Genomic DNA, 13186 nt, shown 5'->3' with positions numbered 1-13186 from the left:
ACTCAATGGCCTGAGTCCTTTTCCTCCAGACAGCCATTGCTCTTTGGTATGCAAAAGTGCCTTCTATATATCTCTCATTTCATCAACCAGAATATTAAGAAGGGATATACACAAGGGTTATAATGTAATAAAATTAGCGACTTTTCCTGATTTTTTTATTGTGTTGCTAAAAGCTAAAGAACACAGTGACTGTTAGATTAGTTGGGTGCTTCTGCCTTAATTCATGTGAGGCAACAATAGCTTTTCCCACCAGTGCTTCACACCGTTGAAAATATCAACATAATGAAAAAGGTAAATAATATCTTAGTGTGAAACCCATCTTCACTACACAGACCCTCTGAAAATGTCTTGGAGAGCCCAAAGGGCCCACTGACCACACTTTGAGAACTGTGGCTATAAGGTATCTAAATCTTCAGAGTCAGCCTTCTTTATAATATCCTTGTGCTTTCTTTTCCATTCCTCTTGCCTTGACCAGACCTGGGATCCTTATTAATTTTCCTGGATTCCTCTAACCTCTATCTGCCCAGGGTCATCTTGCAAGGCTGTGAAATCTGACCCAGATGGGAGTAGGGAGCAGAAGTCCAGCCAAGCTCCATGGGACATGGTTTGGGGTGACATCCTTCAGAAAAAGCAGGTGATATCCACCAAAAATTTTATTAATTTGCACAAAGCTGTAGTCTGGGCTTGTAAAGGCCTTACAGTTGCTTATTTCATTTCCTACTCTTCTTCCTGCAATTCAACCCTACTACCAGAGTAATATCTCAGAACTCAACTATGATCACAATACTCTCATCTCAAATGCCATTGGAATAAATACTCTCAGTTTGGAATCCAAGGGGTCACTTGAAAGTTGCCAAATGAAATAAGGGACACTTGGTTAAATCTGAGTTTTAGACAAGAATTAAATAATGTTTTATAAAAGTATATCCTAAATATTGCATGGGATATACTTATACTAAAACATTACTTGTTGTTTATCTGAAATGCAGATATAACTGAGTGTCCTGTATTTTTATTTGCTACATCTTCAACCGTATTCCTGCCCCAGTAGAGTTGCCCTAAGCTTCAACTAGTTTGAATATTCAGTGTTCTCAAACAGCTACCCATGCCTAACTGCTTATTTTCCCTATAGTACTTCGGTACCTTTGTTCTTGTTCTTACTCTACCTAGGATGTTCTCACTACCTACTGTTCTCTGTCAAAGTCTTGCCATTTCTCAATGGTCACAAGCTTTTACTAATAGCTCCAGGCAAACATGGTGTCTCCCATATTTGAACTACATGGTGCTTTGTATCTCTCCTAAGGTATCTCTTCTACTTCCTCTATTTCGTATGTAGCCATGGAGTGCCTTGATAGCTTATCTTGTGTCCTCTATTAGAAGGTGAATTCCTTAAGGACAAGGATCATTATGACCACCTTTTTTGTTCCTGAGGGACTAAAATAATACCCTACACATATTTGTGCTCAATACATAGTTGTTAAATTGCCAATGTGTAGCCTATCATGTTTTTAGCTAACTATATTTTAGTTACTAACTGAAAACAATGATGATTCATTGCTGGCTAAGACCTTTCCACATTTGGACTCATTTGTGAATTAAGGATGAATCATTTGCTGGTTAAAATCATTTCACATTTGTCATGTTTCAAATGAAAAACAATAGAGGCTAAACAGCATAGAAGTATCCCTTGTGACTTAAGACATAATAGCTACCATAACTTGGAATGTGGGATGGGTTAAAAAACTAATGTATCTTCCTGTTTTATTTGGTGTAGAGAGGAAGTGAGACTATTAGAAAGCTGTCCAATGGTGTCCTAACCCTCATGGAAGGATGAGTAATATTGTACTTTCATCTCTTCCTTCTATGTCCTTCCTTTCCTTGACTCCATTTTTCTCATTTGGCCCCTCTGCATGGGGTATGCCATCTGTGTACAGCATATTAAATCATGGGGTCATATACCAGGAAACAGACAACTAAAGTGTCTCCTAACAGGGAATATGACATATAACTGAAAAAGTAAGTACTTAGGAGCAATTCATTAAACCATCAAAGAGGTTACCAGAATTTCAGGCACTGGACTCTGGCACCACCTTCGTGGGATAATGCTTGTGGTTTCTGGCCATAGAGTGATGGTGGTAGGATATCCAGCCTGCCTTCCTTTCTCTCACATCACTTAAAATTTTCTTTCTGCTTAGGCTTACACGGAAAGTATTTTTATTCATTTAAAGGCGAATGTAGATACCTATCCCTTCAAAAGAGCTGCCCGCAACACAACTACTGAAGGGATGAACTGACTCAGTAGTTCTACAAGTCATGCCTACATGCTTTACTATCATCACACCAGCCAATGAACCTCCCCTTCATATATGGCCCAAAATGGCCAATGAAACACAAAGAGGAGTAACTCTTGACAGAGCAAAGGGTTTTGTAGGGCCCTAGACATGTCCTTAAGAGTTAATATAGTGAAACACTGCGGGCTAGGGGAGTTGAGTCCCATGTACCAGACTAAATATAGTGTCCTAACGTTTTCCTGACCAGGCCCAGCAATATCAGTAGGTGAGAAAATAATTTTCTAATTCCAGCATAGAAACTTTACTTGACTAAATGGTCACTTTATATATTTAAAATGCCTTTACTAGGATATTAACTTAAATGGATTTGAAAAGAATACATTTTGTTAAGATCAATGTATTTCTAAGGAGTGGCTCAAGACGTAAGTGTGTTTAATTAGTAGCTGTAATACTCCTGACTCAAATTCTTTTGCGTTAAATAATTTATGGATCAGCTTTCCCATCCTTTACTTGCAAACTCAAACAATCCCTCCTCCCACTCTCAATTTTTTTTTTTATTGCTCATTTTAAACAAGGTAAATCTAAAATATTGGTTTCAAAAGAAATAAAGCTATGGTAAATTAGCTGCACTAAGTACCCTTTGAAGGAAAATGACTGATAGTTACTGCTCTCTGGCAAAAAAAAAAATAGATAATGCAGTTTCCTTTACTGGCCCCATAATCATCTATTTAAAATGCATGACAAGACCTGCCTGGCATATATACTCACGTGTTTGTTCTAAATCCTTATTTTGTCCATTAAGCTCCATGTTACTGTCCATTGAAAAAAATCAAGTTCTATCTTAGAAGACCAGTAAGAAAAGACATTGAAAATTTTTTTTTAATTTAATTTAATTTTATTTTTTTTTCCACATTGAAAATTTTTTGAACTAATAAGGAAAGCTACTGAATATGAATGTTAATGTAGGATTCAGTTTTAGCAGTAGTGTCTTGAAAAGAGTGAGACTTATAGCTTTTTGAAAAACACACAGTACCTTCATGCTTCCTACATAATTGTACCCCGTTTTCTTTTCTTTTTTTTTTTTTAAGATTTTATTTATTTATTTTGAGAAAGAGAGAGAGTATGGTAGGGCGCAGAGGGAGAAGGAGAATATCTCAAGCAGACTCCACACTGAGTGCAAAGCCCAATGTGGGGTTCGATCTCATGATTTGAGGTCATGACTTAAGCCAAAAACAAGAATCAGACGCTTAACTGACTGAGCCCCCCAGGCACCCCTTTACCCTCAGGTGTGTAGTGTCTTCTCTCAGAGATGCTTCATGTAAAGAGATTGGTTTATAACCCTTTTTAAAAAAGGTTTTATTTATCTTAGAGAAAGAGAGAATGAGAGTGAGTAGGGAGAGGGGCAGAGGCAGAAGGAGAGACTCTTAAGCAGACTATGCTGAGGGCAGAGCACGAGATGGGGCTCAATCCCACAACCCTGAGATCACGACCCCTGTGGACATCAAGAGTGAGATGCTCAACCAACGGTTGAGGCACCCAGGTGCCCTGAGATTGGTTTATAAGACTAAAAACAAAAAGAGATTCCCTTTACAGATCTAGAATAAGAGGCAGCAGCTTTGCCTGTAAAAAGTATGGGTTCTGCATTCAAACAGAAATGTTCCGATCCTGCCCCTGACAAAACTCAGGCCAGTTACTTTACCCAGTCCCAGCTCACATTTTTTTTCTGCACCGTGTGGCTAATATTTACCTAGGCGGTGGGTAAACATTCAATAAAGGCAAGGAAGCTGTATTTAATAATCTTGGCTTCAGCTACATGTACACCTGTAATGGGAATAAAAATTTCACATCTCCACGCTTATGTAGCAAGGACTGCAAACAGCATCCCCCGATACGCAGACTGTCGATATTACAGTTGTTGGGGAAGCCTGGGACTCAGTGAGACCATGGCCTGCATTCAATGGTATGAGCTAGAAAGGCACTCGGGTGTCTTCTCCCGGAGTTCAAATCAGGGTGAAGGTGAGATCCCTGGGCCCTCCTGTGGTGACTGCCAAATTGCCACGTCTTTGGTCTGGATCATACAAACACAAAAACTTAATTTGAAATTGAATAGCTCTGTAGATTCGTCATTGTCTTTGATATGGGCTCCCTCAGAGGAGAACCTTGAAGAATTATTGTACAAAGGGTAGAAATGTGTTGGTGAAAGCTGTCCACATGCTGTGTCTGTACATTTAGGAGTAAATCACGGCGTTCTTCCTGCTGTTTGGGACTCTGTCTGTTGACATTAAAATGTCCTCACAACTTATAAAAATCATTAAGGACTCCATTTGCGCCTCCCTGGTGGGAAGTTAGGAAATAAAGCCATGCCAGCTAGTGTACATTTCAAATATTTACAATACTGTACTTTCTCTCCAGGCAGCACTCACGCAGCAACCCTCTGAGAAATCAGTGCAGACACAGACTAGCCCTCCCCCAGGCCAGCATTTTATTAAGGAAATCTCAGAGTCAGTCTTTCTCCATTGTCCCCCAGAAAGCTGATCTCATCACCTCTGTAGCTTATGCCAGAGAATAAAGAAAGGAAAGGAAGGGAGAAAAGGAGGGGGAAGGGGAGAAGAACAGGGAGGGAAAGGGAGAGTAACTGGCATTTCAGAGGTTCACAGTAAGTATTTACACTGAACTGAGTCTCCGCCAGCACATTTCCATTCTAAATCTCAATTGAAATATAGTTTCAGTAACAAAGGACAACATAATAGCAATACTGATGGCTCATAAGTATTCTATTCGAAAGAAAAATATGAAACATGACAAGAGGACTCCCTGATGAATGAAAGATAAAAGACTGACTCAAAGACAATTTCTTTAACAGGAAAAGTGTAAAATGATGGGAAAGGGTAATAGGAAATGTTTTAGAATTTGCTTCCCAGGAGATTTTAAAAATTGAACACATTTTTATTTTTCTGGGTTGTTTTAAAGAGGCCCAACGGAGACAAAGGAATGCATCCTTAGAGATATGTATGAGCCTGTGAAGTCTTTCCATGGAGGGAAGGAAACACTATGGACAGTTGGGGTAAGGGTAAGAAAAAGATGGAAAGACAAATCCAAGGAGAGCATCTTGCTAAGGCTCATGGTGTATATGAGGGTAATGTGCAGGGATTCCACCCCCCCAACCTTGCTCACCAAATATTGTGGGCAAATACATCCACTGGTATAATCCAGCACCAGATCCCAGAACGGAGTGGCTATGTCTCTGATCTTGTCGCTACTCTCCAATGGCAGGAATCACGACAGTGCTGACCATGTCCACCATCATCTCTGGCATGAGCCCCTCCATGCCCCAGGTGTCTTACATCAAGGCCGTGGATGTGTACCTGTGGGTCAGCTCCCTGTTTGTGTTCCTGTCAGTCATTGAGTATGCAGCTGTGAACTACCTCACCACCATGGAAGAGCGGAAACATTCCAACAAGACAGGGAAGGTACTGCTTGGCTTTGGGAATGTGAAAAAGACTATCTTTACCTATAATCCTCTCCTGACAGTGTCGTAAGCCCTTTTATTAAGTCTCCATGCCTTGGCCAGATACAAGTTTACAGGATTTAATATTGAACCTTATTCTGTCTGTGCTGGCTGCTTTCCTCAGCATCCTTACTCACCTTTGCCAGGAGTTTTTTTGTGTGAGGATTTCTCTCAGTGTGCCCTCTCCATTGACTCTATCCTTTGAAAAGAAGTGTTGATGTGCAAACTATACCTTTCAAGTAGGTGATGACGATGATGATAATGATGATAATAGCTCCCATGTAAGGTATTGATATCATACCAACCACCTACCATACAGTATGTCCTTTAATTCTGAGTAACCCCAAGAGGTTATATCTTTCTATATCACCTTCATTTTACAGAGGGGAAATGGGAGCAGATAGGGAGTAACTTGGCCAAGGTCACACAGTGCAAGAGGAATCAGGATTTGTTTCTGGCTCTTTCTCACTCCAGTGGCTGTGCTCTCAATCCCTAAATGATATATTTTTCTCCACGAAAGCTGGGATTTCTGTTTCTCTTTTTGTCACTTGGGGGAGTGGTAGAACATAAAAGAGAGGTTCTCCTCTCCACAGTATACTGGGAATAAAAGGTGTCTTTTGGGTTTTAAATGTCATCACGTGTTTCTTGAGCGATTGTTTAATAAATATGGATAGATTGACATCTACCTGCTTCATTTCACAAAAGACTGGGGCACAAGTTTGCTGTTATAATGAGAACTGATATAAGATATTGTACTTCAGAAACCTAATTGATCATATCAATTTGTTTGTAGTCTACACTTGAGACTATATGTGTGTGTGTGTGCATACACACAGATATACACATAATTTTAATGTAGTATATTCACATTGGTTTAAGAAATTCTTATATGCACAGTTATACACGCCCAAAACATTATTTAATATTTGTTACACTTGTAGTGAGAGCATTTCTTATTTTCAGAGAGTTTTATAGCCTCTTTTCAAATTAAGCCTTCATATCAGCTCCATGAGGTAGGCCTAGAGATTAGTATCTCTATTTTTAAAATGAAGCAGCAGAGTTTTAGTGAAGGAAAGTGATTTGCCAAAAGACTCACAGCCAAGAGAGGCAATTGCAATTCAGATCTCCTGTAATGCTCCTTCATTCTTCTATTATATATCCTTTGAGTTAAAGCTGTAATAGGAGCTGATTTTGCTTTATTGCTGATGCTTCCATTTCTTTTGTTGACAACGTGTGAGTATGTGTTCCTGCCACATACATTCCCACGGTGACGTCTTGGCAGGTGTGAAGAAACCAGGAACTTTTAGATAAGTATGCAGTAATGGGTGTGTACACATCACCTGGGATTTGTTCAGATTTTTGTTCAGTAGATCTGGGGTGTGGGATCAGGGAGTCTGCATTTCTAACGAGCCCCAGCTGCTGTTGGTTCATTACACACACTGCGGATAGTCATAATTTGGATAATTCATGAAGTAAAGTGACAGAGAAAAAATGTGTGATGAGGAAAAGAATTTTTTGTTGTTCTGTTTTGTTTTATGTAGGAAGTGGTTAACCTAAGTAAGAGGCACTGTAGTAATCCAGGCCCACCTCTCTCTAGTCTTTTGACTCCAAACTTGTCTACATCTCCCCACCCCCACCAGCCACAGAACATATGTGTTCACACTACTGAATTTCCTTTTTCATTAGATAGATATTCAATTCTTCTTGTATAACACTAAGAAGAAAATCTTTTGAATTAATAAGCATCGTATGTTTTTGAAGATTTTTTTTTATTGGGGTAAAATCCATATAATGTAGCAGTTGCTATCTTAACTGTTTGTAAATAGTGTTAAGAATACTTACCTGGTTGTACAAGCAATCTCCAGAACTTCTTCATCTGACGAAACTAAAACACTATGCCATTACACAACTCCCCATTTTCCCCTTTTCCCCAGCCTCTGGAAACTATGAGGCAGTACCTTCCCTGTCTTTACAAGGTGAGTCCTGAATTGTCTAGCTTCACCAGTGACCAAAAGAATAAGTAGGTTTAGTACAGTGATGAAGTATTAGTGAGACCTCCTGCTCACATATTTAAGGCACTTCCTCCCCACTGTTTTATCAACAACAAAGGTGACATCATCCTCTCTATCTGTCTGGCCCCTACATCTTTCTCTCTCTAAAACTCAGGTATAGAGGAGAGAAGTGTCACTGGTTATCTCCCAAAACTATAGACATGTCTTTCTACCCTGCGCCTCACCAGGGCATCCTATCCCTTTAACCGTTTCTCATCTCAGACAGCTGGTCCCACTATCCTTGTTAAAACTGCTGTTCTTTCGCCTCTGCTCTGGGCACTAGTCACAAAAAGAACTTAGCATTTGTGTAGCATTTTATAGTTTGCAAAAGTTTCGTACTCATTTGTTACACCATTTACAACTGCCTTGTGAGATAAATAAGACAGAAATGCCAACATTCTGAAAATTAAGAATGATGTTTAGGAAACAACCTAAAACGCAGAGCTAGGAAGTAGTGGCGTTAGGTTTGGCATCACTTTTTTGGACTCCAAATCTTGTACTCTTTCATCTTGCCCCACAAATACAGGAATGGCAGGTCAGACACTGCTTTGAGATAATTGTGCCTTTGAAGGAGGTGGTTTCACTAGTGTGAAAAATTAAAGACCCGTTCTAAAACTGTTTCTACTAGAACAACCAACTTACACATTTGTGGAAATTAGCACCTTACTGGTAAATTGTATACTCTAAGATTTAATCAATTATATAATTGTTCTAAATTATCATAATGACCAGTAGGATAAGCCAGCAGTGTTCTGGATGACTATAGTGAAACCACTGAAGAGACTGTATTAGTTATTCTATTCTCAGATCCAGAGTTCAAAGTATTATTAATGTTATTTCTGCTCTCTGAAGTTAGTTTTTGAGTCTTGGTCCATTTTCATTTTACTATGAAAAGTTTCTATGGCTAAAACAAAAAAAGAGGACAACATAACTTGAGTATGGGTCTTTGGTTAGTTTACTGACTACAAAAAATATTCTCTGTCTCTTGAATTCAGTAGAATATTGGGTTTTTAATTGCTATGAACCAAATACATGTTCTGGCAGAACTCACTCTGTAGCCTCCAATTTGAATTCCAAATAATTTCATCCAGTGGTAGCCTGTTCATATTTGTTTGTTTTTTAAATTCACTGTAGTTCAAGAAGTGATTCAATTTTCTCAGAAAGAAATTAGTAACAGCTGCTTTGTAGACACTGTTCTGTATCAGCAAGAACCAAGATTTCCTTCAAAGTAAAATTTAAAGGAAAATGGTAGTTCAAATTCAATCAGGTAGTTCAAATTCAATTTCTGGAGCCAGAAAGCACTGATAATTCTCTCATTCTATAAGCAGTTTCAAGTTGTTTAATTGGGCCATGATAGTATCATTTATAGGTATTTACCAGCAAAAATGGGAAGACTTGGCCAATTTGCATTTAAAAAGAGCAGCTAAAATAATTTCTGTCCCCTACTTCAAATTTAAGCATAAATGGATCACCAGATGATATTGTTCTGGTTTTGGGAAAACAAAACAAAACAAAACAAAACAAAACAAAACCCTACACTTACTGGGTGTATTGCTATGTTTTCTCTAAAAAGAAAAATATGTTGAAAAGCAAATCCAACTGGCTTATATTACTCTTCTGATAAATCATATTCAATTTCAACTTAAACTTAGGGCAAATAATTCATAATACTCAGAAACAAAGGGGATACCTGAAACAGTGTTCCTTTCTGGAGAAACATTTGAGTGTTCCAGTCTACCAGGCCAGAACTAAATTAGAAGACATTGACATTATAATTGTGAAACATTTATTTGTATAATGTTCAAATATCTCTATAGAGATAATAATAAACCTTGCTAAATCCTTATTAAAAACAAATCTCTATGATGATGTTTTCCATTTATTATTAAAATGACTTTTAGCCAGATACCAAAAACAAAACTAGAATTCTATTCTCTAAAATAAATAAAATGTTCTTAGCATTTCTTGGAACTATTTTAAAAATCTGATTGTTTAGACTTTTACTGTAATTCCTACATACCAAACCATATTCATGACTTACTAACAAAAGTCTTTTTGTCAGCCTTCTGGAATGTATAATATTGATAGAGTTGAAGCCATGGCCTTCGATGGTTGTTACCATGACTGCAAGACTGAAATGGACCAGACTTCCTTTTCTCTACACTCAGAAGAGGACTCCGTACAAGAAAGATCCACAGGCAGTGCCAGCACAAATTCATCTCAGATAAAGAGAAGGCAATCCTTAGGAGAGGATGTTGGTAGAATCATTCTGGAGAATAACCATGTCATCGACACATATTCAAGGATTTTTTTCCCCATTGTGTATATTATATTTAATTTGTTTTACTGGGGCATATATGTGTGAAGAGAAATTCCCAATATATAATACTTGTTTGGGAACAGATTATGTTAAAAACAACAACAGCTACAAACAACTCTTCACTATCAGTTTGACAGTACTAGACTAAACTGGGAGTCAGCCAGTCAAGTCTCCTGGATTACAAAAGATTTGAAAGTTGACTGATTTACATCCAGGCAAGAGTTTAAGGCCCCAGAAGAATTTGACTCCATATATAAGAGTCACAGGCATGCATATGACAGAAAAACAATTTCCATAAGGAAGGACTTTGTAACTACATCCCCTAGATCTTCCTTGCTTTATAAATATATATTTGTATTTACCTGAGGAATAAAGCTATGACAATAATTTGAGAAACATTTATTCCTTAGTGCTAGTAAAGTACCAGATTTCCTAACAGAGTTGAACCCTTGTAAGGAAGAACATGAGCATCAAGGCGGTTCTATGGACACTCAAACAGCTGAGATGCCCATGAAGAACCTCCCTGTGCGTCTCCAACCAAGTCTTTTATCTCATTTCAGTATTATGTTTCATAGATTGTTGACTCCAAGAGCAGAAAATCTAAACTTAGCTCCTATCCTAATATTAAATTAATACATCAATCTTCAATAATAAGATCTTATATTTTGTAGTTGCGTTATAGTTTTATAGCTTTGGGGAGGCATTTAATTAATTAGTTACTATATTCACCAAATATTTATTGACTTCCTATCTGTGCCAGGCACTTTATTAGGTGTTATGTAGTTTAAAAAAAAATACAAAATGACGTTCCTGCTGTCAGTGAGTACACAGCCTATCAGCAGTAGTGAACTGGTAGCTTTCATAAATAATAAATGCAATAGCTGTAAAAGTAGAGGTTTATACATTATACTATCTGAGTTCTGAAAAGCAGATGCCAAAAGAAGGAAAAGAACATGCATGAAGGGTTGGACTCTCAATTTATAAGCAGCTAAAAATGCTTCCAGACATGACATTGAGTGAAAATTGAGTGAAATTTATGTACCCCGCAGTAATCCCATAATAACTTTGGTTGAACCAAATAAATCAGGTCTAGTGGGTATTAAATAAATGTATGTTAAGTAGAAAAACCTCCAATGATCAGCATTCATTTTGTAGACTGGGAGTGTGCATGCTTTTTTGTTAAGTATTTTGTGAAAAAATTCCATTTAGAGATCAGCCCTCAGTAGAAAGTATGAAATAGTCCCCTTCCTATTTTGATTTCTGGCATTGAATTAAGGGAAATAAATTAAATGGTGTGTTACTTTCAGTGTATTGCCATTTATTTCTCCATAAAGTGAACCAAAATCATTTGAGTTATTTTGTGCTGGGTGAAGAGATAAGTAACTTCCTGGTTATTTACCAATAACATTGATTTTGGTTCTTTGCTGTGAATAGACATAAGGTACTAGAAAACTTATTTTCCTTTTTGGTGCAAAAGATTTTAAGGCAAATTCCATCTCTATCATAACTTCTCTAAGTATCTGGGATACTTCATTCTATTGTTTTTTCTTTTTTTTTAAAGAGATTTTTTAAAAAAATTATTTATTTTTCAGAGAGAAAGAGAGATAAGCAGGGGGAGCAGCAGGCAGAGGCAGAAGAAGCAGGCTCCCTGCTCCACAGGGAGCCTGATGTGAGCCTTGATCCCAGAACCCTGGGATCACGACCTGAGCCAAAGGCAGAGGCTTAACCGACTGAGCAACCCAGGAGCCCCCTCATTCTATTTTCTTTTTTTAATTTTTATTTATTTTTTTAAACTTCTTTTCAGTGTTCCAGAATTCATTGTTTATGCACCACATCATAATTCCCACCACCAGGCTCATCCAACTTCCCATCCCCCTCCCCTCCAAAACCCTCAGTTTGTTTCTCAGAGTCCACAGTGTCTCATGGTTCATCTCCCCCTCCAATTTCCCCCAACTCACTTCTTATTCTGTTTTCTTAACACAACTTCAGCAATTCTTTCGAAACTTTTCAAGGATTATATTTTTCTAAGAAACTGCCCGAAATTGAGCTAATATAATTTATTAAAACCCTTCTCCATTTAATTATAGATAGACCATAAATACATTTTTAAACTATTTATCTAATAGTTTGAAAGTTTGATTTAAAAGGAATAGTTAATTTTGTAGGATTATATTTTCAAAATATAGAACTGGTTAATATCCTGGGTGGTCCTATGAGAATGCATCATTATTATTTGAGCAGAGCACTACAGTTGGGTTAATACTTCTGATTCTGACATACTCTGTATATAACTGATGTTAAGAAAAAAAAACAGACAAATCTATAAATGAACAGAACAAATCTACACCGTTCACTTCTAACTCTGGTTCTTCAGCTATGACTGTTTTTCTTCTACTTTGAGCTATGCCATTCAGGATGTCTAAAGCTTCCCCTGCACATATTCTCTTCACAACTTCAAATCAAATGGATCCCTGAATACATTTGGCAGTCTAGGCTAGAAGAATAGGTCTCCACCATACTACTCATACACTCGGCGTTCCTCCTGAGAAGCATTAATGCACAATTGTTAGCCAATCAAACGTAGCTTTTGTTAATGTCTAGAAATGGTCTTTTCACTCTTTCGTAATATCTAAAATATGTTTACAGCTCAAGAGAATTATTAGCATTCAGAATGAGCCCCTGGGACTTTGGCCAGTTTTCATCTCCTCAAATCAGTGGTTTGTGAAGACTGTGAAGACAGAACGGTTTCTGTGAACTTGATTTCTACCAGGGAGCACCAAGGCTTCTGGTTCTGTTATTACAGAAAGAATGAAATCACAGCTACCTGAGAAATGTATGAGTGACAGCATATAATAGTTACCTCATTTTGATTTTCGCTTCATTTACTGATCACAATCCAGAACAGATTGCGTGTGATTGTTCAGTGAGAGATAAGCTTGGATAAAATGTGAGGATTTAAGAAAATAAGCTGCTTTCCAAGATTTAAGAAAAAGCCAGCCAGCTCTGTAAACTGCCT

The 13186-nt window shown here is 37.7% G+C and overlaps 1 protein-coding gene across 1 annotated transcript in view; it reads left to right on the top strand.

Annotated features, from left to right (window-relative positions):
- The window catches only part of GABRR3 (gamma-aminobutyric acid type A receptor subunit rho3), a 44786-nt gene extending 34571 nt beyond the window's left edge, over window positions 1-10215 (top strand). The window contains exons 8-9 of the mRNA XM_044255006.1: window positions 5565-5761; window positions 9913-10215. Of these exons, the coding sequence (XP_044110941.1) occupies window positions 5565-5761; window positions 9913-10215 (500 nt within the window). The remainder of the gene's footprint in view (window positions 1-5564; window positions 5762-9912) is intronic.
- The last annotated feature ends 2971 nt before the right edge of the window (window positions 10216-13186 follow it).

The sequence above is a fragment of the Neovison vison genome, chromosome 6, assembly GCF_020171115.1.
Source record: "Neovison vison isolate M4711 chromosome 6, ASM_NN_V1, whole genome shotgun sequence".
Taxonomy (NCBI): Eukaryota; Metazoa; Chordata; class Mammalia; order Carnivora; family Mustelidae; genus Neogale; species Neogale vison.
The sequence above is the reverse complement of the archived record's forward strand: the minus strand, read 5'-3'. Positions and strand labels throughout refer to the sequence as shown.